The sequence below is a fragment of the Muscardinus avellanarius genome (assembly GCF_963383645.1).
Source record: "Muscardinus avellanarius genome assembly, chromosome: 17".
Lineage (NCBI taxonomy): Eukaryota > Metazoa > Chordata > Mammalia > Rodentia > Gliridae > Muscardinus > Muscardinus avellanarius.
In genome coordinates this window covers 24,632,523-24,659,456 of record NC_137803.1, presented here as the reverse complement: position 1 = coordinate 24,659,456, position 26,934 = coordinate 24,632,523, and the positions used below count along the sequence as shown (strand labels likewise).

The 26,934-nt window shown below is 39.3% G+C and overlaps 1 protein-coding gene across 2 annotated transcripts in view; it reads left to right on the top strand.

Moving 5' to 3' along the window:
- Positions 1 to 18,627, top strand: part of SMAD4 (SMAD family member 4) — a gene marked incomplete at both ends in the record, with an annotated part of 41,398 nt that extends 22,771 nt beyond the window's left edge. For both annotated transcript variants that reach the window (XM_080714754.1, XM_080714753.1), the window contains 4 exons: positions 1,846 to 2,029; positions 3,468 to 3,636; positions 16,887 to 17,025; positions 18,416 to 18,627. In XM_080714754.1, coding sequence (XP_080570880.1) covers positions 1,846 to 2,029; positions 3,468 to 3,636; positions 16,887 to 17,025; positions 18,416 to 18,627 — 704 coding nt within the window. The remainder of the gene's footprint in view (positions 1 to 1,845; positions 2,030 to 3,467; positions 3,637 to 16,886; positions 17,026 to 18,415) is intronic.
- Positions 18,628 to 26,934: the final 8,307 nt, after the last annotated feature.

The following is a 26,934-nucleotide window of genomic DNA, read 5'->3' as shown; positions in this document are numbered from 1 at the left end:
CTTCGTTCACTGCTGTGTATATGATGCCTAGGTCATCCCTAGGTGCTCTGCTGATATCTGTCAAATGAACTAGAAAAGGAAAACCAAGAGCCGGCCGTGGTGGTGCACGCTTGTAATCCCAGCATTTGGGAGGCTGAGACCTGGAGGATCGTGGTTTGCGCACAGCCTCAGCTACTTAGTGAGGCCCTCTGCAACTTAGTGAGACCCGGCTTCAAAATAAAGAATAAAAAATAGGGCAGGGGGTGTAGCTCGGAGGTCAAATGCCCCTGGGTTCCATCCCCAGACCCGCAAAAAAAAAAAAAAGGAAAACCAAGTAATTTTCATGTGTATGGGTTTAATGTGATTGTAGTCAGATAAATTTAGAAGTACTTGATTGATTGTATCTGCATTCAATTTTACTTTATTTGTTTTATTTATTTATTTTTTTGTGGAACTGGGGGTGGAACCCAGAGGCTTTCTACCTCTGGGCTATACTACCAGACCTATTAGATATTTTTTTTGGAAACGGTGTCTCACTAAGTTGCTGAGAGCCTCACTCAGTAGTTGAAGCTGGCTTCGAACCTGTGTGATCCTCCTGTCTCAGCCTCCCAAGTGCTGGGATTACAAGCGTATGCCACCACGCCCAGCTGTATCTGCATTCTAAACTAATAATGCCTTTCCCCAATCACTCTAAAATTATTTAAAATTATTTGCCATTCAGCCGGGTGTGGTGGTACATGGTTGTAATCCCAGCATTGGGGAGGCTGAGACAGGAGGATTGCAGTTAGAGGACAGCCACAGCTACTTAGTGAGGCCCTTTGCAACTCATTGAGACCCTCTTTCAAAAATAAAGAATAAAAAAAAAAAAGGGCAGGGGTTGTAGCTTAGAGGTAGAATGCCCTTGGGTTCCATCTCAGTACTGCAAAAAAAAAAAAAAAAATTGTCGTTCAAATGAATTCACTAAATACATCTTCAAAGTTAAAATTGTAAAATTATAATTGTTAATATGACTTGACTTCACTAAAAACATTCCTTGCTGTGGGATACGGCACTGATGGAACAAAAGACCTTCCACCCATAGACAATTGAGAATCTCTGTATATAACAACTGTGCACTTAAGAGTGTAATTAGCCTTTACTCAGTCCTCTGATGGCTCATCTGCTTCTGCACTTTCTTTCAGGTAGATTCTATAACAATAAACCATGAACTGGGCATAGTGGCTCATGCCTATAATCCCAGTACTTGGGAGGCTGAGATTGGAGGATCAGAAGTTTAAGACCAGCCTCAGCAGATTAGCAAGATCCTTTTTCAAAGTAAAAAACTAAAAAGGGCTAGAGATGTGGCTTACAGATAGAATGCCCATGGGTTTAATTCCCAGTACCAAAAAGAAAAAAAAAATATATATATAATATACACATACATACATACAGCATGGGTTGATATTCAACAACTCTTTCCTGGAATATGCCTCAGGGTCAGTGTATTTAAAAAAAAAAGAAAGTTCAGAAAAATATAGGAAATAAGTGCAGTTAAATGAAACATCATGGCAAAATAATTTAGCTTCTGTTTACTTGTGTTCTTTAAATTTTCAGTTAACTTGGTCCTTTGAGGTAAGAACCAAATTCTAGATTCAAGAAATGCTTTTGAGTTTTAAGAAGAGAGTGAGATATTAAGCTAGAAAATGTAAGGCTTGAAAGTTTCTTCTTTTATTGTGTTGTGTTATTTTAATCCAATTCTTTTGGGTGCTTTTCATTTTCCTCTCCCCTCCCTTCATCCTTTCTTTTAGGAAAAGCTGTCTTTTGGAGGGAAAGTGAAAGCATAACGTCTCACATGGGTGGATGTTCTTTCTCATTTATTTCCTATAGCTCCTGAGTATTGGTGTTCCATTGCTTACTTTGAAATGGATGTCCAGGTAGGAGAGACATTTAAGGTTCCTTCAAGCTGCCCTATTGTAACTGTTGACGGATATGTGGATCCTTCTGGAGGAGATCGCTTTTGCCTGGGTCAACTCTCCAACGTCCACAGGACAGAAGCCATTGAGAGAGCAAGGTACTGACTGTATAGTTGCACAGCTTTTTAAAAAGCCCAGCACAGTATGTTGTCTTTTATTTGGCATTGTGTTTTTCTATGTACATTTACATTCTGAAATATAAATAAAGGAGTAAAGATAATTTTGAAAATTTGGAATTTGCAAGAATTCTTTTTTTTTTTTTTTTTTTTTTTTTAGGTATTAGGGATGGAACCCAGGGACATTCTACCTCTGAGCTACACCCCAGCCCTATTTTTTATTCTTTATTTTGAAACAGGGTCTCACTCACTTAGGGCCTCACCAAGTAGCTGAGGCTGTCCGCGAACTGCGATCCCCCTATCTCAGCCTCCCAAATGCTGGGATTGTAAGTGTGTGCCATCACACCTGACAGGATTCTATTTTAATTGTAGATAATTGTTTAGTGTCTAAAGATAAAAATTGAGGTTTCCATGTTTAATATAGTAACTAGTTCTTTTAGAATTCAGTTTGAAAACTAATTTCTATTTTTTCTGATAATATGTTTTATCTGCAAATTTTTGAAATATATAACAGATGTTTCTGAAACTTATTTATAATGTTGAAAAATTGGTAATAAAAGGGAAATGGTTGCTGGGTGTGGGTGGTGCATGCTTGTAATCCTAGTACTTGGAAGGCTGAGACAGGAGGATTGCAGGTTTGCAGCCAGCCTCAGCTACTTAGGCCCTCCACAACTTAGTGAGGCTTGGAAGTAGAATGCCCCTGGGTTTAATTCCCAGCACCACACACACAAAAAGGAAAATGGTTAAGTAAATTGATAAGCTTTTACTTTTATGTAATGATTAAAGTGTTAATAAATTTAATGAAATGGAAATGCTCAAAATGACAGGGAAACACACATAGGCCTTTGGTCTCACTTATTTAAGGACACGTGCACAAGCACATAATTTTGATCTTATCACTTGGTGTGTGACTTTGGCAAGTTACTTTCTATGTCAGTGCTGGCTAATAGAATTTTTTGTGATGAAGGAAATAATTTATATCTGTACTGTTCAGTTTAGTAGCCATTAGCCACATGTAGCTTTTGTATACTTAGAATATGGCTCATGGGATTAGCTGAATTTTTAATTTAATTAACTTAGTCACATGTTGCTTGTGGCTATTGATTTGGACAATGTAGCTTATAAGCCTTAGTTTTGTCTTATAAAATGGAAATTATAGCATTTAATTCATTGAGTTGTGAGGGTTAAATGAGAAGTCTTTTAAGTGCTTCTGACACATAGTAAGCTCTAGGTAGATGTTTCTCATTATTGTGTATGCATAGGAAAAGAAAATGCAAAAATGGTAACCATGGTTATCGTTTGGTGATGGTGTTATATCCTTTGTAACTCTCAATATGCAGTATATGAGTATGCAGTATAATCTGAACTAATTTTATTTGCAGATACTTAAGATGAAATGTAATTTTTTTCTCTTCCTAAGGTTGCACATAGGCAAAGGCGTGCAGTTGGAATGTAAAGGTGAAGGTGATGTTTGGGTCAGGTGCCTTAGCGACCATGCAGTCTTTGTACAGAGTTATTACTTAGACAGAGAAGCTGGACGTGCTCCTGGAGACGCAGTTCATAAGATCTACCCAAGTGCGTATATAAAGGTTAGTTGCAATTTTATTTGAATATTTTAGATTTAGAAATCTCTGTTGCTTAAAAAATTGAAGTGAATGTGAGAAGAATAGAAAAATGTATGTGGAAACATTATAAAAATTGTGCTTTTTTGTGCATAAAACACATTTCTGGAGCATTTATTGACATGGTTATCTACTCTTGTGGTTACCTGTGTGCATTAGTGCATTATTATCAGATGTGTTGAATGTGATGGGATAATATATAGAATTTCGGAAATATTGAGTAAAACCTCTAAACTTATATTCCTTCAACATGGAAATTGGTTAAAAAAAAAAATCAAGTTGGGCATGGTGACGCATGCTTGTAATCCCAGCATTCAGGAGGCTGAGACCGAAGGATTGCGGTTCATGGATAGCCTCAGCTACTTAGGCCCTCTGCAGCTCAGTGAGACTCGGTTTCAAAATAAAGAATAAAACATAGGGCAGGGAGTGTAGCTCAGAGGTCAAATGCCCCTGGGTTCAATTCCCAGTACTGCAAAATAAATAAATAAATAAATAAATAAATAAATAAATAAATAAATGTATACCATGATACCTGGCTTGTTTTGTTGTTCTGTTTGTGGTACTGGGAATTGAACACAGGAACATTTTGACTCTGAGCTATATCCCAGCCCATATTATTTTTTATTTGGAAACAAGGTCTCAAAAAGTTGCAGAGAGCCTCATGAGGTTGCTGAGGCTGGCTGCTAACTGGAATTCTTCTATCTTGGACTCCCCATACTGTGCTGAGATTACAGGAATGGGCCACTGAGCCTGGCCTGTTATTTTAAATGATGTTGAATTTCCTCATGCTTTGCAGTTTGTACTTGTTGAAAAGTTTGTTTTGAAATAATTAAATCAAGCTGGGTGTGGGGCACACCTATAATCCTAGTACTTGAGAGGTTGTAACAGGAAGATTTCAGATTCAAGACCAGCCTCAGCAACTTAGCAAGACTCTCGGCAAATTAGCTAGACCCTGTTTGTAAACAAACAAAAAATAAATAAAAAGAAATGAGCTGGATGTGGTGACACATGCTTGTAATCCCAGTACTTAGGAGGCTGAGACAAGAGGATCACAGGTTTGCAGTCACCCTCAGCTACTTAGTGTGGCCCTTTGTAGCTTAGTGAGATTGTTTTCAAAATAAAGAATAAAAAATACGGCTGAGTGCCGGGCATGGTGGCACTCGCTTGTAATCCCCACGCTTGGGAGGTGGAGACAGGAGGATCATGCAGGTTCGAAGCCAGCCTTGCTGGCTTAAGAGACCCTGTTTCCAACTAAAATGTAAAAAATAGGGCTGAGGGCAGAGCTGGGAGGTAAAAGGCCCATGGATTCAGTACCCCCCCCCCCCACACGGCCCATGGATTCAGTACCACACACACACACCAGGAGTAGGAGGAGGAGGAGGAGGAGGAGGAGGAGGAGGAGGAGGAGGAGGAAATAGTAATATACTAGGAGTGTAGCTTAAAAGTAGAATGCCTCTTGGTTCAATCCCTGGTACCACACACACACACACAAAAAAAAAAAAAAAATTCATTTTATTTTTTTCATCTCTGTCATTGCCTCTTTCTATAGGGCAATTTTGCTTGGCACCAGGATTCACATTTCAGAACCAAATCTTTTAATTAGGTAGGGGGATTTTGTCTCTTGGGGGAATTAAGTTCTAGTCTCTACAGGGCCTAATTACCATTGTGTAAGTTTCCCGTCTCTGCAATATTTTTTCTTAGGCCCATTTCTGAATTGGCTGTTGAAGTAGTTTACCAGTACTTGACTGATAGGTAGGTAGCCAGTTGTAGTCCCCAAAGTGTTTGGCTGTTGTCTCTTCCATGTTACTCCAAGAAGTTGAATTGTTCTCCTTTGCCCTCTCTTTTAGGGTCTTGGTTTCTCTAGGACCTTTGTCTTTAGTCTCTACTCTCCATTCTGAGTTGTTTATCATCAATTGACAGACATATGGGTTGTTTCTACTTTGAGTTTATTTTGAATAATGGTGCTGTAATCAGCAGTGCCTTCAGTTTTTAGGTAAATTTAAGTTTTTCTTTTCTTGGACATATACTTAGGAGTAGAATTGCTTTATCATAACGTGATTCTGTGTTTTAACTTTTTGAGGAACTGCCAAACTTTTTTCCAGAGTTACTGTGTCATTTTACATTTCGACCAGCATTATATGAGGGTATCTGCTTCTCTGCAGTCTTACAAAGACTTATTATGATCTGTTGTTTTGGTTTAGCCATCCTAATGAATATGAAGTGTTATCATGGTTTTGGTTTATTTACATTTCCCTAATGACTAATAAAAGCATCTCTTGGCATGCTATTGGCTATTTGTATATCTTTGGAGAAATATCCGTGCAGATCCTGTGCCCATTTGTAAACTTTTATTATCGAGTTCGAAGAGTTCTTTATATATTCTGAGTACTAGTCTCTTATCAGATACATGATTTCAAGTATTTTCTTCAGTATTTTAGGTTTATCTTTTTCAGTCTCTATATCTTCTTTCCTTCCCCTTTCCCTGTTCCTTCCTCCCATCTCCCCTTATCAATAAGCTTTTCTCTTTCTCCCTCTCTCTCTCTCTCTCTCTCTCTCTATATATATATATATATATATATTTTTTTTTTTTTTTTTTTTTTTTTTTTGGTGGTGGTACCGGGTGGAACCCCAGAGGCTTTCTACCTCCGGGCTATAAAATAGGGCTCCCAGTCTTATTTTATATTTTATTTGGAAACAGGGTCTCACTAAGTTGCCGAGAGCCTCACTAAGTAGCTGAGGCTGGCTTCGAACCTGTGCGATCCTCTTGTCTCAGCCTCCCAAGCGCGGGGATTACAAGTGTGCGCTACCACGCCCTGGTTTAGCTTGCTAATTTTGTTCTTTATGGCTGAGTAAAATTCCATTGTATACATATCCCATAGTTTTGTAATTAATTCATCTGTTGATGGACATCTTGGCTGGTTCTATAGTTTGGCAATTGTGAATTGTGCAGCTGTGAACATAGATATTCATACATTAGTTTGGCTTCCATTCTCTTTTTTTTCTTTTTTCCCAGAACTGGGGATTGAACCCAGGAGCATTCTACCTTTTGAGTTACATCCCCAGCCCTATTTTTTATTTGAAAACAGGATCTCACTAAGTTGCAGAGGGCTTCACAAGTTGTAAAGGGCTTCACAAGTTATAGAGGGCTTCACAAGTTGCTGAGGCTGGCATGACAGCCTGCTAAGTACTAGGATTACAAGCCTATGCCACCATTCTTGGCTTTTGGTTTCCATTCTTTTGGGTAGATACCCAGAAGTGGTATTGCTGGATCATATGGTATGTTCGTTCTTATTCTTTTGAGGATCCTCTATACTGTTTTTCAAAATGGTTGCACTAATTTGCAATCCCACCAACAATGTGTTAGAATTCCCAATTCTTCACATCTTTTCCAGCATTGTGTGTGTGTGTGTGTGTGTGTGTGTGTGTGTGTGTGTGTGTGTGTGTGTGTGTTTTGAATGATTACCATTCTGGCTGGAGTGAGGAGAAATCTCAGGGTAGTTTTGATTTGCATCTCTTATTGCTAATGATGAAGATTTTTTATACATTTATTGGCCATTTGAACTAATAATTTTTTGAAATGTCTATTTCACTTGCTCATTTTGCTAGGGTTTTTTGTTTCTTGAGTTCTGTGTATATTCTAGATACTAGTCCTCTATCAGAAGAATAGTTGGCAAAATTTTCTCCCATTCTTTTGGCTCTCTGTTGAATTTCTTAATAGTTTCTTTTGCTGTACCGAAGCTCTTCAGTTTAGTACAATATTATTTATTGATCTGCCTTTTAATTTCTTGTGCCTTTGGGGTCTTGTTGAGAAAGTTTTTACCTGTGCCACCATGCCCAGCTTGAATGTAACATTTCTATATTGGTACATAGGGCTCAAAGGTATGAAAGAGACTTGTAAGGTTTGAAGTAAGTCTTTACCATTGGCATGGATTGATTTTAATAGTGATCTCATACTTTGCCACAAACAAAACACAGACATATTGTCTTGTCATGTTAACTAAAATTTAAGAGGATATAGTTAGCTGGGCTTGGTGGCCCACGCTTGTAATCCCAGTACTTGGGAGGCTTAGACAGGAGGATCACAGTTCACAGACAGCTTCAGCTACTTAGTGAGGCCTTCCTCAACTTAGTGAGACTCCGTTTCAAAATAAAGGGGGAAAAAAATAGGGTATGGCTAGGATGTAGCTTGAAGGTAGAATGCCCCTGGGTTTCATCCTCAGTACTGTAAAAAAAGAAAGCTTAAAAAAAAAAAAGATGATTTAATTTTTTTAAATTTTTGTGGTACTGGGGGTGGAACCCAGGGGCTTTTCTACCTCTGGGCTATACTCCCAGCCCTATTTTATATTTTATTTGGAAGCAGGGTCTCACTAAGTTGCTGAGAGCCTCACTCAGTAGCTGAGGCTGGGCTTCGAAAAGGTGTGATCCTCCTGTCTCAGCCTCCAAGCACTGGGATTACAAGTATGCGCCACCACACCCGGCATGATTTATTTATTTTTATTAACTATATGGCTGATATTCAGAAGACTCTTAAAAAGAGACAGATGCAAGTATACCTTAAATTTAACCATTTACATTTTCTTTATTAGTCAAATTTTTGGGGCAGCAGTAATGAAAGAATATATAAATTAATATTTAGGTTGCCAGATAAGAGTCTCACTAGGAGTGGTATTACTGGGGAGTTGTATGCAGTAACCCGAGGAAGAGTGCTTAGGCACTGAGTGTAAGTGCACATACACATTTTCCCCTCTTTAATTAGTGAAGAAAGCATAGATTTAGAGAGCCATAATTTTATAAGCCAAGAAGCTAGAATTTAAATTTTCTTCTTCTTAGATGTTGATATTTTTATTTCTCTCATAATATAGTCATCTGATATTCATAAAAATCTAGTGGAATGATATTTTTCAAGCTTTAAATAAAACATGTTTAACTTCTCTTTAGGTGGCCTTGTTCTTTTACTTCCACAAGTAAGGTCTTGTTTTGTGTTACTTGCACACAGGGAATTCTGAATTTCAACAGCTTTATTGAGATATAATTCATATGCCATATTTTATTCCTTTCATGTGTACAATTCAGAATTGTGCAGCTATTATCATGTTCAATTCTAGAACATTTCATCATACCAGAAATAAATCCTATGCCCTTTAGCTATTACCACCAGACCCTTTTTTCTGTAATACTAGACAACCACTAGTTTTTCTATGTATTTGCCTATTCAGGACATTTCATATATATGGATTCATATAATGTGGTCTTTGGTGACTTGCTTCTTTCACTAGGCATGTCTCAAGCTTCATCCATGTACCATGTAGCAGGACATTATTCCTTTTTATACTTAAATAATATTCCATATGCCACATTTTGTTCATTCATTGTTTGATAGGCAATGGATTTCTACTTTCTGGCCATATTATGAATGACACTGTTGTGGAAATTTGTGTACAAATATTTGTGTGATCATATTTTTATTTATCTTGGTAATATACCTGACAGTAGAACTGCCAGATCATAGGGTAGCTTCTGTGTGAAATGTTTGGAGGATCAGCTAGTGTTTTCTAAAAATATAGCTATACCATTTCATATTCCCTAGCAGTGTGTGAGGGTCCAGTTTCCGTTTTCATCCATATTTGTTATCTTTTTTATTTCACTGTCCTAGTAGATGTGAAGAGAAATCTGGTGGTGGTGGTGGTGGTGGTGGTGGTGGTGGTGGTGGTGGTGGGGTGTGTGTGTGTGTGTGTGTGTGTGTGTGTGTGTGTTTTACTGGGGGTGGAACCCAGGGGCTTTCTACCTCTGGACTATACTCCCAGACCTATTTTATACTTTATTTGGAAATAGGGTCTCACTTAAGGCTGGGTTCAAACCTGTGGGATCCTCCTGTCTCAGCCTCCCAAGTGCTGGGATTACAAGCGTGTGCCACCACGCCCGGCTTTTGTGGTGGTTTTGGTTTTCTTTTCTCTGATCCTGAGTCGGGCCATGTCAGGGAGAGAAGACAAGATGCTTCTAAGCCACAGGTGTGTTAGGTTGAAGGGTATTATGAAATCCACTTAAATTTATTCTCAGTTCCTCCATAAGTTAGCAAGTTCTTTTTTTTTCTTTTTTCTTTTTTTTTTTTTTTTTTTGGTGTGTGGTACTGGGGGTGGAACCCAAGGCCTCTTCTACCTTCAGGCTATACTTCCAGACCTTTTTTATACTTTATTTGGAAACAGGGTCTCACTAAGTTGCTGAGAGCTTCACTCAGTAGCTGAGGCTAGCTTCGAACCTGTGCGATCCTCCTGTCTCAGCCTCCCAAGCACTTGGATTACAAGCATGCGCCACCACACCCGGCTTACTTAGCAAGTTCTTAATGCATTTTTATGTTCAGATGCCCCCCAATTACCAACAAAACCATTTTTTTTCTCCTTCCATATTACTTTTTCTGGTGTTAATTCAAACGGAAGTGTTATTGCAATTAAACCTTGTGAAAGAAAAATGTCAAAATGTGACTCTTGATTGAAAGGAAGTTATCTTGAAGATGTTGAATAAAAAATTTGAAGGAAAAATATGAGAGTAACTGTAGGAAACTACATATAAACATACATGGTAGTTACAGGAGTGATAGTCAGGTTTTTGTGTGTGTGTGTGTGGAACTGGGGATGGAAACTAGGGGCTTTCTACCTCCAGGCTAAACTCCCAGACCTATTTTATATTTTATTTGGAAACAGGGTCTTTTTTTTTTTTTTTTTGGTGGTACTGGAGTTCCTGGAAGCCCTTCTACCTCCGATATACACTCCCACGGGCTACACTCCCAGACCTATTTTTTAACATTTTTATGTGGAAACAGAGTCTATTAAGCCAGCAAGGCTGGCTCCGAACCAGCGCGATCCTCCTGTCTCCACCTCCCAAGCGCGGGGATTACAAGCGTGCGCCACCACGCCCGGCAGAAACAGGGTCTTGGTTGCTGAGAGCCTCACTCAGTAGCTGAGGCTGGCTTTGAACCTGTGCGATCCTCCTGTTTCAGCCTCCCGAGTACTGGGATTACAAGTGTGTGCCACCATGCCCAACTTTACCATTCAATGACAGCCTCAATTTTACCATTTATTATAATAGATAAATATGTTATGTGTATTGTATCAGTGGAGTGAAGTTAGGAGACAATCCAGGTCTTAGTAGTGTTACGGAGTTTAACTGAGGAATTTTACATTTTTTGGTTGAGTGTTGTATAGTCTATCATAGAAGGAAAGTTTGCCGAGATGTCTAATGAATCATTTTTGCTACATCTTCAGATAAAAGTTTCCCAGTTTTATCTTTGTGATTGTCTATAATATATACTGCTGGTGTTCAGTATTATAGATTCAGGCTAAACCTTAAATGTGATTATTTACAGTGTAATTGTAGCATGACTGTGTGATGATTACTTGGTTGTTTTTAGTGATTCATGGTGAGGCAGGGGAATGTTGAGCATATTTGAATCTTGGAATTCAAGTAATAAGTTTTTGTTTAATTTTAATTTTTTATAAGTGGAACATATTGAAAGTGGTGTACATTTAGATTGTGCTTCATGCCTTTCCCTTCCATTTCCCTTCCCCCCTCCCAATAGAGAGTGTCCAGGTTAACCATGTTATATTTATACTATTACACATATTCATATGTAGCTCCTCCATTGAACAACCTCAGCTTTCTTCCTCTCCTATCTTTCCATTCAAGCTTTGCTGAGATTTCCCCTCCATCATTTGAAGTCCCTCTGGTATTACCACTACTCCTTAGCTTGGACATATTAGAGAAAACATATGTCCCTTCTCTTTCTGTGCTTGACTAATCTCACTTAACATAATGTTCTCCATTTCCTTCCATCTTCTTGCAAATGCTATTATTTTATTCTTCTTTATAGCTGAATAGAATTCCATTGTGTGTATTTCCCATAATTTTGCAATCCATTCATCTGTTGATGGAGATCTAGTTATTAGAGGAAGGCATAGGATCTATCTCCCAACATATAGGCACAGGGAGCAACTTTCTCAATAAGACTTCCAAAGCGCAGGAAATTAAAGCAAGAATTAATAAGTGGGATCTCTTCAAACTAAAAAGTTTCTTCTCATCAAAGGAAACCATCAAGAACCTAAAGAGGAAGCCTACAGAATGGGAGAACTTTACCAGCCACCACTCTGATAGGGGGCTAATATCCAGAATATACAAAGAGCTCAAAAGACTCTACACTAGCAAAACAAACAACCCAATCAAGAAATGGGCAACTGAAATGAAAAGACATTTCACAAAAGAAGAGATACAAATGGCCAATAGACACATGAAAAGATGTTTAACATCACTAGCCATCAGGGAGATGCAAATCAAAACTACGCTGAGATTCCATCTAACCCCAATCACAGTGGCAAACATAAAGAAATCAAACAACAATTGCTGGCGAGGATGTGGGGAAAGAGGAATTCTTTTACACCATTGGTGGGAGTGCAGAGTAGTTCAGCCACTATGGAGATCAGTATGGAGATTCCTTAGAAAACTGGGAATAGATCCACCACTTGATCCAGCTATACCACTCCTGGGTATCTTTCCAAAGGGGTTGAAATCAGAGAACTACGTTTACATAAGCATACCCATGTTCATAGCAGCACAGTTTGTAATAGCCAAAATATGGAACCAACCTAGATCTCATCATCAACAGAAGTAATAAGTTTTATTCCATGTTCGCAGATAATAAGATTACATATGTACCGTACTTGGTTAGTGGTGGTTTAAGAAGTGTTTTTATAGACTTAAATGTCAAACACAAAACTATAAAACTAAAAGCAGGAGAAAATCTAATGATATTGGTGATGAATTTTTAGATGTAACATCAAAGGCATAATTCTTGAAAAACAATGGATAGGCCTGAATTCACTGACAATAATCTCTGCTCTTTGAAAGACAATGTTAAGAGAACGAGAAGACAAGCCACAGCCAGGAAGAAAATATTTCCCAGAGACATAGCTGATAAAGCACTGCATTCCAAATATACAGAGACTCTTAATAAATTTTACAATAACAACTCAGTTAAAAAAATGGACAAAATACCTAAACTGACAATTCAGTGAAAAAAATACACAGATGGCAAGCAAGCATCTGAAAAGGTGCTCAGTGTCACATGCTGTATGGAATTGTGAATGGAAACTAAAATGAGACCCTCCTACACACCTACTAGGAAAGCCAAACTACCCAGCAAGTCCTGGCCAGGAGGTGCAGCTCTCATCATTGTGGTGAGAATGCAAACTGGTGTCGTCATTAGGCAGTTGGGCAGTTTCTTATAAAACTAAGCATACTCTTACCATACGATCGAGCAATCATACTCCTTGCGACATTTACCCAAATAAATTAAAAACTTCAGTCTACACAGAAACCTGCACACAGATGTTCGTAGCAGCTTTATTCATAGTTGCCAGTACTTGAAAGCAGCCAAGATATTTTTCATATGTGAGTAAATGGTAATACATCAAACAGTTGCAAACTGTATACTTAGGGTGATAAGATGTCACTGTCTCTACACTGTACTAAAGATGATAGTGGGGGGAAGTGTATGTGTATGTTGAGGAAACAGGAACTTTACTTTCTATTCAGTTTTTCTATAAGCTTAAAACTTATCTAAAATGTAAAAATTTAGCTCTTTCTTTCTTTCTTCCTTCCTTCCTTCCTTCCTTCCTTCCTTCCTTCCTTTCTTTCTTTCTTTCTTTCTTTCTTTCTTTCTTTCTTTCTTTCTTTCTTTCTTTCGTGTGTGGTGCTGGGGATTGAACCCAGGGGCTTTTTCTACCTCCAGGCTATACCCCTAGACCTATTTTTTTATATTTTATTTGGAAACAGGGTCTCACTAAGTTGCTGAGAGCCTTAATAAGTAGCTGAGGCTGGCTTCGAACCTGTGCGATCCTCCTGTCTCAGCCTCCCAATCCCAGGTGCTGGGATTACAAGTGTGCATCACCATGCCTGGCTCAGCATTTTCTTATTTTTTAAAAGAAGCATTTGTATGGTCATTTAGAGTGTTTGTGCCATGCTTGGTAATGCCTTCTACAAAGGTCATACCCTGGGGAAATAATTTAGAATCTAATGAACTGTTGGGAAATCCTGATAAAGTTTTGGGCATCTGAGATTTCTGATTTCTAGAACCTGATTTTGTCATGCTTCTGTCTTGGAATATATATTAGGACTTAATAATTTGGTCATTTGACAAATTCTTATCTCCTCATAGAATAGGACAGTATAAGTTTTGTCTTTCATTGATTCTGAGAATGACTAGAGAAGATAGGCACTCAGTGGAGAAGTAAATAGGAAGGCGCTTTGCTGTGTGAAGAGAGTGTATTATTCTAAGTTATAGTTTACAAAGAGCTTATTATTGTGTGTTGTTTGTTACAGTTTATGTAAATACCATGGTTAAAGATTTTTCAAGCATTTCAAAATTTATACTGTGGGCTCCAGACCTGTCACCTATTAGGCATTCTTTGATTTAGTTTCAGTGATAATTGTTCATATTTGGATTATTTCCATACCAGAAGTTAAAACGATTTAAAAAATAGCTGAGCTTGGAACTGTAGCCCATGCCTGTAATCCCAGGACTTGGGAGGCTGAGACAGAAGGATTGTAGGTTCCAGGCCAGCTTCAGTAATTTAGCAAGACCATGTTTAAAAAGAAAAGAAAAAAAGAGTTGATACTGAATTGCCTTGCCTCTGCCCTCCTCTTGGCCTCTTTCCCCTGCTTTGTGATAGAGAGCATTAAAATTAGGATAGTATAAGTACATGTCAGCTACTCCTTCACTCATCCTGAAAGAAAAATGGCTCCCGGGGAGGTCAGAAACAAAATAATAAGGGAAATGCATTGATACCTTACCATGTATTACACTGAGTTTATAATAATCCTATAAAAGTGCATATATTTAGCAGTCTAGTTTTAATTTAATTTTATTTTTTGTGGTGCTGGGGATAGAACCCAGAAGCATTCTACCTTCAGGCTACACTCCCAGACCTATTTTCTATTTCCTTTGGAAACAGAATCTCACTAAGTTGCTGAGAGCCTCACTAAGTAGCTGAGGCTGGCTTCAAACCTATGCAATCCTCTTGTCTCAACCTCCCAAGTACTGGGATTACAAGTGTGCACCACTACACCTGGCTAGCAGTCTTAATTTTAGAGATAAGAAATTTGAAGCTCCAGATAGGTTATCAAACTTAACCTATACAATTCGCAGGTAGCAACAATTCAAAATTGGTCTTTTTCTTTTAAAATTAAACATTTTTGTAGCTGGAATATAGCTCAGTGGAAAAGGGCCTGCTTTACGGGTGTGGCGCTCTGGGTTTGATCCTTGGTTGCAAAAAGACACACACACACACACACACACACACACACACACACACACACACACACAGAGCTAAAACTATAAACTTTTTTTTTTTTGGTACTGGGGTTCCTGGAAGCCCTTCTACCTCCGGGCTACACTCCCAGACCTATTTTTTTTATATTTTTATTTGGAAACAGGGTCTCCTAAGCCAGTGCGCGCGGCTGGCTTCGAACCTGCGCGATCCTCCTGTCTCTGCCTCCCAAGCGTGGGGATTACAAACGTGCGCCACCACGCCTGGCCAAACTATAAACATTTTCAAGCATACAAAAAAAAACGAATAAATTCCATATATTCATCACCCAGATGAAGTAGTTAAGATTTTATATTTACTTGATCTATACTTTTTTTTCTTCCTTGGAGAATTTGAAAAAAGCCTTAGTTATCATGTTATTTTGCTCCTAGTTACTAAAGCATACATCTGTAAAAATGTAGATGTTTTATATAGTGACATTACACTCCTTTAAATAGCAAGAATGAGCCAGACTTGGTGGCACATGCCTGTCCTTCCAGTACCGAGACAGGAGGATCACAGTTTGAAGCCAGCCCCAGCAACTTAGTGAAATGCTGTTTCCAAATTAAGAAATAAATACGGCTGGGGATGTAGTTTAGAGTTAGAGTATCCTAAGTTTTAATCCCAGTGCATAAATAAATAGATAGCAATATTGATAAGGAATGGTGAGAAAAGATGTTGACAAAGTGACCAAAGCCATCAACTCTAGTCTAAAGAAAAACTCTTGAGTTTGGTCTTTTCACAAGGAGAGTAGCAGCTGGTCCACACTGAATGAGATGAAGGGTACAGAGGCCTGTGGTGGTCAGAGTTGTACTGATAGTGAAGTGTACCTCTTGGGGTGCTCCAAGCCACCTTTTCTAACTAGTTTTATACTGGTTGCAATCTACATAGAAAATTTAAATTTTAATTCTCTACTTGTTTGTTTATATATTTATTTGCAGCATTGGGAATGGAACCCAGAAGCATTCTACCTCTGAGCTACACCCCCAGCCCTATTTTTTTTTTTTTTTGTGGTACTGGGGTTCCTGGAAGCCCTGCTACCTCTGGGCTACACTCCCAGACCTATTTTATAGTATTTTCATTTGGAAACAGCCAGCGAGGCTGACTTCGAACCTGCACGATCCTCCTGTCTCCGACTCCCAAGCGCGGGGATTACAAGCGTGCGTTACCACATTCAGCCCCAGCCCTATTTTTTTAGTCTTTATTGTGAAACAGGGTCTCACTGGGTTGCAAAGGGCCTCACTAAGTAATAGCTGAGACTGTCTGTGAACCCAGATCCTCCTGTCTCAGCCTCCCAAATGCTGGGATTACAAGCGTGTGTCACTACATCCGGCTTAATTCGCTATTTGTAAGAGGTAAAAATGAAGCTGTGAGTTTCAATAAATTATATATATTTTTTGAGGTACTGGGATTGAACCTAGGGCCATTCTAACCTCCAAGCTAAAGCTACACCTCCAGCCTCTTTTTCTTTTTTTCCCCCCCGATACTAGAGATGGAACCCAGGGGTGTTCTACCTCCAAGCTACACCCCCAGCCCTATTTTTTATTCTTTATTTTTAAACAGGGCCTCACTAAGTAGCTGAGGCTGTCCCCAAACCACGATCCTCCTGTCTCATCCTCCCAAATGCTGGGATTACAAGCGTGCGCCACCATGCCCAGCTTTACTCTTTTTTCTGAAACGGTCTCACTAAGTTGCTGAGGGCCTCACTAAGTAGCTGAAGCAGGGTGTGAAACTATGATCATCCTGTCTCAGCCACCAAGTACTAGGATTATAGGTGTGTGCCATCATGCCAGGCTGGACATTGATTTTTTTATCTTTGAATTCTTTTCTGACAGACTCATAACCTTTAACTTCTTTTTAAAGGTCTTTGATTTGCGTCAGTGTCATCGACAGATGCAGCAGCAGGCGGCCACCGCCCAGGCTGCCGCTGCTGCCCAGGCAGCAGCCGTGGCAGGAAACATCCCTGGTCCTGGATCAGTAGGTGGCATAGCTCCTGCTATCAGTAAGTATACTCTTGATTTCTCTTTAAAAGTGTAATAGTGGCTTTTTTCTTTTATTTATTCAGATGATTAATTAAGTAATAATAGAAGTTAACATTCTTTTTACTGGGATGATAATAGTTGCCTCGACTAGGATAGAACCCTATTTGAGTTCTTTCTGTATCAAAAAGGGAGTATGGGAGAAAGGGGTCTTATTATGATATTATATTATTCTGTCTCCCCTTTTCATTGATGCTTATTCTGATTTGTGCCTCACCACCCAGGGTGGGTTGTAATCACTGAAGTGCTTGGCTTTGTTTAGTAAGGAAAGCATATTCGAATTTTAGAATTGAACACCTCTCTGATTTTTTCCCAAGTATGCTAAGCATGGAGAGAAAACTTAAGTGAGGGTGGTATTTTGATAACTTGTAGACTTCTTTTTAATTTTAGGGTAAAATTGAACTGTGTGCCAGGTTTCACACTGATGGGGAATTTTTTACTGCAGAGTTAAACTCCTGACTATAGACTTTTATGATGGAAACACGTGGCACCCATCTTCCACGTCTGAAGGCATAACTAGTGATTCATTCAACCCCTGTTCTTAACCTCTTCAGTGTGGTAAGCAAATCACACTGGCCAAGAAAACTGCAGTGGCCCTGCAGGTTTCTCTACAGTACATGCAAATTCTTCCCATTAGTTTCATGGTAATGCTGATTATGCAGATGACTATATGACTGTATATTCTGAGTGGAAAATTAGATGCAGAGTCTTCATTGTGACTTATGTTCAGGAGTTTACAATTTAGATGTAGGTAAGACATATTCAGTAGAGAGTTTTAATTTAACAAAATGGGCGTCTAAACCATTAATTTGCTAGTTTTGATGTTATAAACTTATTTTTTTCTACAGAAATCAGAACTAGTTTTAAATTCCTTATTCTCATCTACTGCCTCTGTTGTATTTTATCTCTGTTAACACTGCAAAGTTGAGAGATAAACATCATCTGGGTCATCTGAGAGGTCTTAGTGGAGCCAGCCATGTTAACTGTCTCGTTATTAGTCATGTCTTACTCTGAACTAGGCTGTGTAGACAGTAAGGTTCTTAGAACCAACCTGTGGATATATACTGTCTCTTAAAACAAGTTGTTTCTTATCCTTTCACCTCCACTCTAAAGAGAAAAATAGATGGGGTATTGATGGACTGTGGTAATTTGTAATTGGTGGTAGCTAGAAGACACATGTGGAATATAACTGTCTTAACCAAAAGCTTTCAGTCCCTGTTGATAAGGTTTAGATCTACTGCTTCTTGGCATTTTCAGAGACATTATAAGCTGAGGAAAAGAACGAAAGTAGAATGTAGGGAGGATGGGGAGAGACCACCTGCCCTCTGACGTCTTCCCACCGTGTTCTGCTAGGTCTGTCCGCTGCTGCCGGCATTGGCGTTGATGACCTCCGTCGCTTATGCATACTCAGGATGAGCTTTGTGAAAGGCTGGGGACCGGATTACCCAAGACAGAGTATCAAAGAAACGCCTTGCTGGATTGAGATCCACTTACACCGGGCCCTCCAGCTCCTAGATGAAGTACTTCACACCATGCCTATTGCAGACCCGCAGCCTTTAGACTGAGGTCTCTCTCTGGGGGCCCTTGCCATTGTCAGGATGGTGGACTACAAAATACAATCCTGTTTATAATCTGAAGATCGATTTCATTTTTGTTCTGCTTTATCTTTTCATAAAGGGTTGAAAGATGTGTTTGCTGCCTTGCTCCTAGCAGACAGAAACTGGATTAAAACTTTTTTTTTCCTATTTAGAACTTTTCAGGCATGGTTCAGAGCTTGAAGATCAGGAAGAACACTTATTAAATCTTCACCAGTTATGTATGAAGGAGTCATTCCAATGCTGGAAAATTTAGCCCTTTAAAATGTCTTAGAGCCTTTTATATGCAGAACATTGGTATGTGTGTTATTCTACAGAATAAACTTAATATTGATTTTAAAGGCAGAGAAGTTCTCAAAGTTAATTCACCTATGTTATTTTTTTGTGCAAATTGTTATTGGTGAACATATTTTACTCCAAAATATTGTGCCATGTGGGTGAGTTAATTTTATCAAGAGCAACTTTACTCTGTGTTTAAAAAATAAGATAGCAATGTATTATATAACCTTTTATCTGAAATATTTTTTGCAAGTTAAACTAGTGAAGATGATTTCAATTCAGATTGTCTTGCAACTCCAGTTTTATTTTTACCAAGGCAAAACACTAATCTGTGTGTATATTGAGAATTCCTTAAAATTATCAGACAAATATTACATTTGTTATCCCATTTGGGTGACTGTTTATCAAGAAGTATACTTTTGCCCTGTTAAACAGTAGATGTATTCTATATTTCTAGGCACATGGATGGTTGCTAAGAAGCCTAGAAGAGGAATTTTTTTTCCTTCATTAATTCACAGGGAAAGGTTTTGTATTTTTAAAAACACTAAAAGCAGTGTCACTCTACCTAATATCTTACTGTTCTGCAAAGGTGCAGTGCTTAAACTAAATAATGAGTGTTTTGGAACTGCTAAATTTTATGTTCAATACTGTGCAGAATAATGGAAACATTGCAGTTCATAATAGGGTAGTTTGGATATTTTTGTACTTGATTTGATGTGTGACCTTTATTTCATATACCATTTAAATCATGTATGTTATGACTGTTTAAAATTCAGTTTTTGTATCTTGGGGCAAGACTGCAAACTTTTTTATACCTTTGGGTTATTCTAAGCCCTTTGCCATCGATGATCATATCAATCGGCAGTGGTTTTGTATAGAGAATTTAAGTAGAAAAGTTGCAGATGTATTGACTGTACCACAGACATAATATGTATGCTTTTTACCTAGCCAGTAGCCTAAATAAAACTGAATCTCAACATAAAAAGTTGAATTCTAGGTTTGATTTTTAATTTTTTTTTTGTGCACTTTTGAGTCCAATCTCAGTGGAAGACACCTTCTACTGAATGACAGGCAGCAGCCAGTTATTGGGCAGCTTTGGTTTTTCCCTCATACTCTACCAGGACTTTCCCATGGACATTATGTAATGTATAGAGTTGGTTTTTTATTTTGTTTTTTTTTTAACTTTTATTTTACTATAGCAAAAAGTAGGCCTGATTGTCTACAGGATAAATAATATGAAATAAGATCAAGGATTATCTTTCAGATGTTTCTATTTTTTGCTTGGAGGACTTTTGTAATCTCTTTAAAATTCTTTAATGTGTTTTACACATTTGCATTCTAAAATCACTTATGTGTTGTAGTCCTCCTTAAAGCAGCTGAAATGAACAAGTCTTCTATGGCCTCACTCAGAAAGTCTTAAGATTGTTCTAGAAACCACTGAGTTCTTATTGCTGTGATTTAAACATAGATCTCAATCCAAATTACACATCTTGTTTTTTTTAACAGCTTTTCTATCAATTCATTTCTACTCTTGAATACTCACAAATACTCTTGATAAAGCTTACTTTTCTTCTGTCTAAGCTTGGTGATTTTTAAAGTTTTATTGGCAGAATTATATAGAGATACCATCTCCAAAAAAATGTGTCTTTAGATCTATTGTACTTAGAATAATTTTTTTAAAAATCCAAATTATTTGATTAAAACCTTAACCATGCAATGGTATATAACCTGTTGCCTTTTTTTTTTTTTTTTTTTATTACTTCAAGGAAGGTTTTCAGAAAGTATGTGAAAATATTTGCTAAGAAGTATCTCTGGGGAGCCAAGCTACCTATCTTGGTTTCTTTCTGTTAAGAGCCATAACTTATAGAAGTACTTCTAGTTAGTAGTGACTTATATTCGTATCTAGATTGTCACATGCTCTTGAGAAAAGTCTAGTATGTTATCAATTATTCCTGACAGCTCAGTTGTTAAACTGTATTTCCATTTCTTAGAGGTGCTCATGTGTGATGAGTAAGACTAAGGATCTCATTAGATTTAAATTTTTTGTCTACCTTGGGATGGATTAGTTTCTATAGTTCTTGGAGTCTGATTGCAATGTGGGATGGTTCTGGGTGAGTTTTCTCTAGCGTGCTCGTATCTCAAAGTTGAATTTCTGAATGAGAGATGAACCAGGTAGATCCAGAGTGAGACTCATTCCACTTTTGTCTTGTGCCTTTTTGTATATTATCAAAGGGAGTCCTTAATGGTATTGCCTTTATTTGCCAGGGACTAGATCCTTTTGTGGGGTAGTCTTATCTTGTTTTTTATAGTTTACTGCTCCTGGTAAACAAAGATAATAATTAAAAAAATCACTGCCATGTACCCTTGCTTTTCCAGAAACATAGCTCACTTTGTATTGGCCTGACCACCACCTCTTCCTTTTGTGAGCAGTATAGGGGTGCAGATTGAGAGATCTGGTCAGCTGTACCTGGAACACCCAAGTAAACAACACACTTGATGCGCTGCATTTCAAAGTTAAATTCAGTTTTGTGGGTGATGATGTGGCTTTTAATAGTAATTTGGAAGGCAGAGTAAAATGTCCTGTCTTCCAGATTTTAAATACCTTATTTTAACCATGTATTGCTAATTGTAAGGGGGTGAATTGCAGGTCACTTTCTGACTGGCCATCTTGAGGAAGGAAATTTTACATTTTCCCATAATGTATTTGTGGAGATGAAGGATTTCTGTGCTCATATTCTAGTGGTAACTGGTCAGTGGTCACTCACTAGCTCTTTCGTGCAAAGTCAGATGACTAGTTCAGACCCTTTTTGAGAGCCATCTGGAAGGAGCAGTTTCATTGTCCAAGGAGGGCAGAATTGTTCTTAGTAGTTTCTGTAGTTCGCTCCCTTCAAGTGTTGTCATTTTATCAGCATTTGATGATGATCGACTGGTGAAATGGTGGATTAGTTTAGTGAGGTCAGTGATAAATGAGTGCGTGAAAGCAGTGACCTGTGGAGTCAGTTAACTTTCTAAAGTGGGGTCTGGCCAGAGTCTGTCAAGCAGATAACACTCAGCATGAAGAAATGTTTCTCTTTCCTCCTGAAGGCAGGACTCCTCTTGTCGCAGACAGCTGTCTGTAATAATACCTGAGATCCTGCTTTGCAAGATTCTAGAGACTAGGCTGTGAGGGTCTTGTCTAAGCCTTTCCAGTTTTTCCTTCTGGCATCTAGGTAGTTTCTTCTTTTTTTAATATACCAAGAAGGATGTAACAAGTCAGTGGCCTTATTCATGGCAGCGTCTTCGGCCCAGCCTTAATCCCAGCACTTGTCCCAGTGTTGCTGGGTGGTTTATCTGGTAGTACTGTGGGGTGAAATTTTCCATAAACTTGCCTTACTAAGCAGTACAGTTTAAATTTTGATGGAATTATTTAATATATATATCCAAATATACTGGGTATAGCCTTCCTTTTTGTGCTTAGCTTTCTGAAAACTGTTTTGCCATTACGGAATGGTCCTAGATTACTACAATTATGAATTTTCAGTCTTTTCAACCCTCCCTTCTTGTGGTCTTCTTCTTTTCTGAAAGCTACCACTTCCTGTGTGGTGGTTAGTGTATTTCCCCATAGTATTTTCTTCTCCTTTTCTGATTTATTATTTCTAAATGCTTGAGTAAGGAAATCAGATAACCAAAATTATTAGAACTTCCCTTAAAACCATGGTATTAACTCTGGGACAGGCCCCAGGAATCACGTGTTGGAAGGGCTCGAGTACACCGGTGTTGGGTGTCGTTAGACTGCTCTTAGTGCTCCCTGATTCTTGATGAAATTCATTTCAGGTGGCTGAGGTGGAGAGAAACAAGTTACATTCATATTTCCCCCCTTAGATAATGATTGGAAAGGTCTCATTGCTTCCACTTAAGTGCTGCTCATATAAAAACTGGAATTTCAAGGATTCCTAAATTAGCATCAACAGCCAGAGGCAGCACTCTTCCCTCGAGGACACAGAAAACCACACAAACCCTCACCACACACCACACTACACTGCATATACCCACACCACACCACACCACACCACATCCCACACACACCCACACCACACTACCTGCACACACCCACACCACACCACACCACACCACACCATACCACACACACCATACCACACCACACCACACCACACACACCACACCACACATACCCACACCATACCACACCACACCACACACACCCACACCATACCACACACACCCACACTACACCACACCACACCACACACACCCACACCACACCACACACACCACACCACACCCACCCACACCATACCACACCACACCACACCACACACACCCACACCACACCACACTACACCCACACTACACCAATCACACCATACACACCACACCACACTACACTGCACACCCACACCACACCACACCACACACACCACACCTTGGAAAAAGAGACATTTTTGTTTTGTTTTGGTGTCTTCTTAGCCCTACCTTCTGGCCTCCCCTCTGAAGATACTTTGGACCCATAGGTGCCTTTATTAGAATTATCTGATCTGCCCCAAGGAATAGCTAAAGTAATGGCTGATGTTTTCAGGGACTTTACATCAGATCTGAATGGAAGAATGATGCCCTCCCCTTTTAACTAGGAAGGACTGAGGAGAAGACTTAGGTGACGACAATCATCTCTCTGTTGACGTGGGTACTTTTCACGCCGTTTACTCCAGATGCTTGCTCAGTAGGTCCAGAGTTCTTGTTCATCCTCAGCCTGAAACGCGCTCTGGGTGAGGCCAGGCGGCTGCATTCTGCAGCTTGTGCTCTGCCACGGCCAGAGCGTGACCTTGGGTGGGCCGTTTCCCTTCTCTGGGCCTCAGTTGCCTCATCTGTAAAATGAGGGAGTTGGACTAAATTTGTTCCTCCAGCTCTGAATTCCAAGTGACCTTGCCTACCTGCAGCAGTTTTGAATTTATTCCTTACCTTTTTCTGCTGTTTGAGGGGGCTTTTTACTTATTTCCATGTTATTCAGATGAGACTAGGCTTGATATTTTATTACTGTTCTCCTATGGACAAGAAGTTACATAATACGTTCTTAAGACTTAATTTTAACCAAAGGCCTAGCACCACCTTAGGGTCTGCAATAAATACAAAAACAAAAACCTGAAAGAATGGGGAAAAGCCTTCATTAAAGTTTTCCATCATCTCTGTTCAAAGTTTCTAAAGGCTTTTTCTGGGTCATGTCATTCTAGCTTTCAAGATGGTATGTGTGTGATACCATCCTCCTAAGTGCTGTGTGCTGATAATTTTTTTCAACTAACATGGATTGAAAACCTATTGTTAATGTCTAATGTTAATAGAGGTAATTAGTTTGAGTTTGGTTTCCTAACTCTTCTGTGCTTAAAATGGAAGTTCCTTTGAACTGCATCAATTAAAATGGTTTATATGACTCAAAAGAGTACCATTCAGTGACTATCTGCTTTGTTTTTGGCTCTCTGTCCATTTTGATTAGACAACTTTTGGCTGGATCATTCCTCTCAGAGTTCTCTTCCAGCCTTCCTGTAGATAAGTATAATTACTGTGTTTGCCATTTTGAAGGACCTGGGGAGCCTTCCTTGGGGAGGGCTAAGGGTGGGGCCTGGGGAGTCCTGGTAGAGGCCAGCTCTGTGGTAGCTGGAGAGGGAGGCATGAAACCAGCTGCTCCTTACTGCTAAGGCTGCTTGTCATTGGTAGAAGGACTCATGGGCTTGGATTGCTTAAAAGACTAAACATGGAGTGAGCAAACTCCCTCCAAGAATGGGGTTCTGTTTAATGCCTTGGACATGTGATTTAAGGGGAAGTATGACTGCTTAGAGTTGGTGAAAACCTGGGGCCTGCAGAGCCCAGTTTGGAAGAAGTGACTAGGGGATTAGGGACAGATTTGGTGGCAGTAGCTCCCAACTCTGTCTGCTCCCTGAAGTTCCAGGAATGCAGCTATACTAAAACCCAGAGAAGAGCCACTCTTAGCTTCTGCTTTTGGGAAAACTGGTCAGATAAAGCTCCAGTTATTTCCTTTGTGGCTTTCTGTATACTTTTGCCTGGTTGACGTCTGTGGCTGAAAAATAGTTGAACCTTTCTTGAGAACTCTGTAACAAAGTATGTTTTTGATTAAAAGAGACAGCCAACTAAATCCTTATGTGCTCATTCTTTTTCTAAGTTTGTGATGTCTTGGGTCTGGAAAGAGTTCCTAATCACTTAAAGTATTCTTGGGCTTGAGGTCAACGTTTACCGTTGTTGCTTTGTAGCCACTGAAATGGGAAATAATGGCCTTCTTATGACAGTGAAATAATGGTCCCTGTTCTCTTTTCATTTGTCTCTAAAAGAAGGGGTGGAATGATAGTGATCGGAGAAGATGTGTGTGCTGGGAAAGTTATGAGACCAGGATGCTTAAAGGGGAGGCAGAAATTGGAGACCCTGCCATTGCCCATCTGAGGATTAAGAGAAGCTGTCTCCCTCCCAGCTACCTCCTCAATGTGATGGGAGTTATTGAGAGAGGTGTGTCAGGTAAGGTGATTCTGTGGCAGTGGCTTGTACATATAACCGTATCAATATTTTCTTTCTGATCTTGCTGACATGAGTTTTAGAGAAGTTTATGAGGCTGAGACTCACCTATTTACTAACCAAAACTTATCATATTTTAGGCTAGAACTAGAAGAAGGTAGTAAATTAACACTCAAATCATTGTTTTTGAGAAAAAAAATTACTTTGTGGAGCCCTTCAGGAGAAAGGGAAGTTTGTATAGTCTTCTTCCTCTCTTCCTGCCCTTTGCACTTGACCCTTGAACCATTGTGCTTATTTCCATCTCCACATGATCTCATCTCCCACAGGTGGCAGTCTCAAAAGTTGAGATGTAAGCCAGGCGTGGTGGCGCACGCTTGTAATCCCAGCATTTGGGAGGCTGAGACAAGAGGATTGCGGTTTGTGGACGGCCTCAGCTACTTAGGCCCTTTGCAACTCAGTGAGATCCTGTTTTAAAATGAAGAATAAAAAACAGGACTGGGGTGTAGCTTGGAGATAGGATGCCCCTGAGTTCCATCCCCAGTACTATGTGCACGTGCACGTGTGCGTGCACACGCGTGTGCACACACACACACACACACACACGTTGAGATGTTTCCAAGCCTGCACACATACACACACATATGTTGAAATGTTTCTAAGCCTCCTTCAAACCTTTCCTACCCTTGTTGTCTCACTGATAAATTCCAGGGCCCTTCCCCTTTAGCCCTCAATGTTCTAAAGCCAAATCCTTTAGTTTTGTCTCTGCTTTGGGGGTGGCATCTAGCTCTGTGCTTTGAAGTAGTTCCACTAGCTCCACTTAGTCTCAGACAGGGGGACAGGATGGGTTCAGGGAGGCTGCAGAGTAGTTGCCAGCAGGCCTACCCCAAAAGAGCAGCTAAAGAAAGTTCTCTAAACAGAAAGGAAGTAATAAAAGAAGGAAAGTGGAACATCAGGAAGAAAGAAGAGAACAAAGACCGCAAAAATATGGGTAAAGAGGCTTCTTGGAGTTTTCGAAATGATGTTTCATAGTTGAAACAGAAATTATAACACTGCTTAAGATGGATCTAAACATACTTACAAGAAATATTTGAAACAGTTATAAACAAGGAAGAATATAGGGTCCTAGAAGTTGTCCAGATTTCACTCAAAGTGCTAAAGTAATAGTAGACTAATAAATTATCTGTATCTAAAGTAATAGTATAACTACTGAAAAGGCTATACAAAGAGATACACTGAAAAAAACCCAGATAAAATAGAATTCTAAAAAATGTTCAGGTAACTCAGAATAAGGTAGGAAGAAGAAAATAGAAGCAAATCAACAAAAAAGGTAGTCTTATGTGCTAACGTATCAATAATTACATTAAAAGTAAATGGTCATGCCGGGCGTGGTGGCGCACGCTTGTAATCCCCGCTCTTGGGAGGCGGAGACAGGAGGATCACACAGGTTCGAAGCAAGCCATGCTGGCTTAAGAGACCCTGTTTCCA